Source organism: Monopterus albus, unplaced genomic scaffold (genome assembly GCF_001952655.1).
Source record: "Monopterus albus unplaced genomic scaffold, M_albus_1.0 scaffold96.1, whole genome shotgun sequence".
Lineage (NCBI taxonomy): Eukaryota > Metazoa > Chordata > Actinopteri > Synbranchiformes > Synbranchidae > Monopterus > Monopterus albus.
Genome location: NW_018127976.1, coordinates 425,759 through 431,090, shown reverse-complemented (window position 1 = coordinate 431,090; position 5,332 = coordinate 425,759). Strand labels below are relative to the sequence as shown.

At 39.3% G+C, this 5,332-nt stretch overlaps 1 protein-coding gene across 1 annotated transcript in view; it reads right to left on the bottom strand.

Annotated features, from left to right (window-relative positions):
* llgl2 (LLGL scribble cell polarity complex component 2) overlaps window positions 1–5,332 on the bottom strand; it is a 71,182-nt gene that overhangs the window by 40,675 nt on the left and 25,175 nt on the right. The window contains exons 3-9 of the mRNA XM_020608903.1: window positions 4,335–4,432; window positions 3,177–3,258; window positions 2,896–3,011; window positions 2,161–2,319; window positions 539–701; window positions 282–414; window positions 126–196 (exon numbers count right to left, since the gene is read on the bottom strand). Coding sequence (XP_020464559.1) covers window positions 126–196; window positions 282–414; window positions 539–701; window positions 2,161–2,319; window positions 2,896–3,011; window positions 3,177–3,258; window positions 4,335–4,432 — 822 coding nt within the window. The remainder of the gene's footprint in view (window positions 1–125; window positions 197–281; window positions 415–538; window positions 702–2,160; window positions 2,320–2,895; window positions 3,012–3,176; window positions 3,259–4,334; window positions 4,433–5,332) is intronic.

Below are 5,332 nucleotides of genomic sequence, written 5' to 3'. Positions count from 1 at the left end.
ATTAATGTGTAACTATGGGTTATGTCACACATCTGGGAAATAGAGCTAAACATTAAGGTGAGGACAACAGAGCCGCTTTGGCTGAGGGAAGATATGTAAAATGTCACAAATTAATTTCAGTGGCTGATAAAGTGAACGTACCCATCAGCAGTAGATAGATGAACTATTTTAGAAATGGCTTTGCAGGGGAAATGTCCTGCAACAAGAGAAAGAAAGTTTAAGAAAAATATATTCCATGCCAGCAGTGAAGAAGACTGTACAGTGGACAGTTTTCTCCTCACCATAAGGAATGTCTGACTTCTCCTTTTCCTCATTCACATCCTTTCCACCCACCATCCATCGACAGTAACTTCCATCACTGTGCGAACTTAGAATGTAGCTCTCTTCCTCTGTCCACCACACACTCTCCAGTTGCTAGGGTTACATGGAAAATAAACAAGCCAGACCAAGATTAAACATGATGGTTATAATCAACATTTATATATTTGCTTGTCTGCTCCTCACAATCATGTCTTTTACTGGGTTACCAAACAGTCACCTGTGTGGCAGGGATGTGCTGGATGGCACACCGTTTCCTGAGATCCCATATGACCATGAGACCTCGTCCATAGCCAATAACAACCTGGTCTGGGTTGACTGGGCTCTCCTGTAAGGCCTCTACATGTTCCAGATTCCTGCGGCCAATGTAGTCATCTGGTACACTGGAGCAAACAGGGTGGAAGGATAAACACAAGGGAGGAGAGCATGAGATTGAAGCAACAAAGACTGGAGAAAGAACGTCATCCTCATTGTTGATCTGTAGAGGCTGAAGCAGAGCTCATGTTGACTACAGAGATTTTTGTGTGGGAAAGCAGGTTAATCTGAATGATAAATACACACTTACACTGTTAATGGTTAAATCATTTGAAAAAATGAGTGAATTGCTGTGGCAACTGGTAAACCAGATACCAAAATATTAATATAAGCTCATGTCTTTTCAAGCCCATGCAACTGTATTGTTGTAGCACCAGTAACAGCAAACAAAGCCTCTGACAACCTCGGTCACATGGCAGTAAATGTACAGTAATTGAGCTTTTTGACAATAATCAGTAAATGGTAAACAAATCTCCACAAAATATCAAAATTAATAACAAATATAAACCACACAATAATGATTTAGCAGCAGTTATGGCCTTGTCTCTATTTCTCTCTAATTCAGCCTAATCTTTAAATTGAGCAAATAAAGTAACATCAAGATATACAGTGGCAAGAAAAAGTATGTGAACCTATTGGAATTTCATGGTTTTCTGCATTAATTTGTGATAAAATGTGATCTGATCATCTAAATCAAGAGCACTGAAAAATATAATGTGCCTACAACAACAACAAAAATTCTGATCTTTCATGTCTTTCATCAGTCCACAAAACATTTTGCCAGTATCGTTGTGGAGTGTTAATGTGCTCTTTCCCAAACTTCAGGTGTGCAGCAATGTTCTTTTTAGTAGCACCGATATTAACTGGTTCCAATGATGCCTTCAAATCTTTGGCTGTCACTCGAGGTTGTTTCTTTACCTCAGTGATGAGTCTTCGTTGTGCTCTTGGGGTCATTTTGACTGGGCACCCACTTCTTGAGAGAGTAGCCACAGTCCCAAAGTGTCTCCATTTGTACATCGTTTGCCTAACTGAAATCACTTTATAACCCTTTCCAGCTTTATGTAAATCAACAATTTTTGATTGTAGATCTTCTGAAAGCTCTTTCTGGTGAGGCATGCTCACATAAGCATATTCTTCTTGTGGGGAGCAAACGTAAAAGGGTTGAGTGGTTTTTATCTGTCAAAGTAGCTTTAGTCCACACCTCCAAACTCATTTTCTTAACAAGACTCCAGGTACCTGACTCCAATTAGCTTTTTTGAGGTCATTAACTCAAGGGTTCACATACTTTTTCCACTAGCACTATGAGGTTTTTATGGTTGTTCTCAATAAATACATCAGAAGATCAGAAACTTTTTTGTGTTGTTATATTAGGTGCATTATATTCATCAGTACTCTGGACTTAGATGAAGATCAGATCACATTTTATGACAAATTAATGCAGAAAACCATGAAATTCCAAAAGGTTCACATACTTTTTCTTGCCACTCTAAGTGACATGAGCTGTGTTGATGTGGTGTAGTTACCAACCTGCTGGCGACTTGGTCCAGACTGATGTTTCTCTCTTCCAATTCTCTGAACCCAGGGACTTCAACTATGAAGACATGTCCTCCTTCTGTACCCAACAGCAGCAGCTCCCCTGAAGAGTGGGCCAGCACGGTTGTCACTCTGGTCACACTTGGGGGGGCACTGAGGAGGGAGGTGAAACCACTGGGGGAATGATGGGCAGCTACTTTTCATATAACAGCATGGTAGAATTTGTCAATCTATCGCAAGTATGCATATGGCTTTTTGATGAAACTAGACAGCACTCAGAGTACAAACCTTCACCAATGTCCCGATAATGCCATCCCACAAAAAAACAATATTGCTATGACAGTTGGACCCTACAGAAATGGTTCCTAGCATTTGGAATTACATTAATATCATTAAAAGTTTGAAAGTTATACAAGAAAATGTTATTTCAGTAATGGTAGTTTTCTTCAGGATCTAGCCCACTAACACTTGAAAATACATCAAATCTGTTGACACCTACTGAATCAGCAAAATTTCACCTAGAATTTGATCTTAGTTGCAAGTCTGTAGCATTATTTGTTGTCTCACTGACTGCTGTTGCTGTTTCAGTTAACTCCACCTTGACAGTTAAAGTTACAGCCTAGAAATCAAATCTGGAACTAGTAAACTGAAATGCAAGTTAAATTCCCAAGTTTCTAAAAAAAAAAAAAAAGGATATGCACTAGAGAAGGGTTGGCAAACACGTCTTACCCAGGTGGTCCAGTGAGTGTAAAGCGTCCCATCTCCAAAAGCTCAGACAGTCCCTTGTGAGCCCGTAAAGTCCACATGTGCAGACTGTTGTCATCCAGCAAAGTTACCAGTTCAACCTAAAGATGAGCAAAAACAAACCTCCAATCAATAAGGGGGGATCACACAAAGGTTTTTAGAAGTTGTTAGCAGAGAACGCATTTTCGTACTTGATAAAAAATACTCAAGCTGCTTTAAAGACAAAACTGCTGCCACTGTGTTGTGTGCTTATTCTTTTACTGTACCTGGTGAGGGAGGAAGTGCACCTGTGTGACGGCAGCATTCTCATCATGAAGGCCCATGAACTCCACACCTGGCACTCCATACCTGGCCACTGGTCAAGAACAGACTGGATTTGTGATTTCATTCAGTCACACTCAACACTACAGCCACTAGCCCAGCTGACTAATCAGCACAGGCAACAACCTGGCTTGGTGCTTTTTCTTTCTGCATGTGCAATACTTTGTTCCCCTATCACTCCAGTTTAACGCAAATAGCTTCTTTTACTGTTATGATTTTTTTTGCTAGGTTGCTTTAGTGAGTCAATAGTCTGGTCATTAATTAATGTGAACAGCTGCACTGGAAATGTGTCTCACGAATAAATGTTGACATGTTAAATACTTTTCTATGCTATATCTATATATATATTTCTAATACTATTTCCCCACATTGTAACCAAAGCAGAATTTTAACAAGCTGATGCTCCAGAGTGGATGTTTTGAAAATGCAGGGAAGGGTTTTTAAATGTTTTCTAGGTAATACTAGACTCTCATGTCAGTATTTCCTTGAGAAACTTAATGTAAAAACTGACATCAAAAAGATGGTATGTAAGAGCAATAACTCATACCACTGTCAGTTCTAAAGATCATAATATAACTGGGTCTTTAGTTATTTGTAGTTGGACATTTGATATCATTTTATTTTTACTCAATCTTTGGCTGAGTAAAGACAGCAGTGCTGTGTAGAAGCCACTTTCCCCGCTGGCCACAGAGAGTACACAAACCTAACAACAGCAAGTTTCATTTTGATAAGAAATCTAAATTATACACCTACTCAAGATAATTTGGATAAGAGATCAATTACAGCATTGCTTTATCAAATTATTTGTGTGCTACTTAAAAAGAGCAAACCGCTTTGCTGGCTAATAGTCATTCACAGATTTTGCTTTCTGTTCCCTCTTTACTGAACAATTGTATGACTGGGTTATCCTATGTGAAGGAACCATGTTTATCCAGCGTAGTGTGCCTCTCTATGTCAATGGGGAGAGTGTACTGACAGGCTCCACCCCACTGTCAGTGAGTGCAATTGTGCAAAATGGCAATACGGACTGCACTATCTGAGAATGCCAGGCGGTGTTGAGCAACAGCATGGGAAAATGAAATACCAAACCAACCAAAGGATACAGTTTGATGGCCCCAGAGCGGGTGCCAATGGCCAGCAGCTGCAGGGAGGGACTGTAGCCCAAAGCGCTGGGCTGGTGGGGGAATCCATGCTCCACTGTCTGAAGGAGAGGAGAACAGGTAGTCAGGGAAATTTGAGGAGTGAACTGTCAAAGCACAGACAATGAGTGTAAGACAGAACAGAACAAACCACACTACAGATAACAGCAGGTGGACAAGAAAAAGGGAAGGGCTGCAGATTACACAGAAATGTGAATTCAGTGGTCTCAAACCCGCCCTCTGTTGCATTCCCTCACTTTATTCCTGTGATGTTAACGTGTGTGTTTACATTTGGACTTCATCTCTTTAACTGCCGAGGATGATCTATCAGGATAAAAATGGCTTATCTAAACACTAAATGGACCTAAATATGAAAAATTATGATTACATACTATTTGAGAGGCTAGTTCAAATCTTCAACAGACCATTTAGATCAGGGGTGTCAAACTCAAACACACAGTGGGTCAAAATTAAAAACTTGGACAAAGTTGCGGGCCAGACACTATATTTATTGAAATATTGAATAAAATTGAGCATGTTTTCCCTTCTCTCCAGATATAATGATAAACTTTTTCATATGGAAACAAGTTGCTTAAACACTGAATTTGGAACAAGCAAACCTAATATTATAAACACGAGAAATCAAATTTCAAATAAAAAAAAAATCTGTGGCATTCATTTCTTAGTTATTTAAATAAATAAAATTAAATTAAATAAATTCTTATGCCTCTCTCTATCTCACTTTGTGATTTTGCTTTTGTGAACATTTTCTGCCGTAAAACCAGACTTCTTTTCATCTCCTCCACCTTCTGGAGCTTCTGCTTCATGTCCATGTACTTGTCTTGGCGTTTTGGCTTGTCTTGGCCCAAAGGCCTGAGTTTGACATATGTGATTTAGATACACTCAAACAGTTATAACAACTAAGACAACATAAGAAAGACAATTACATTTGAAGAACATCT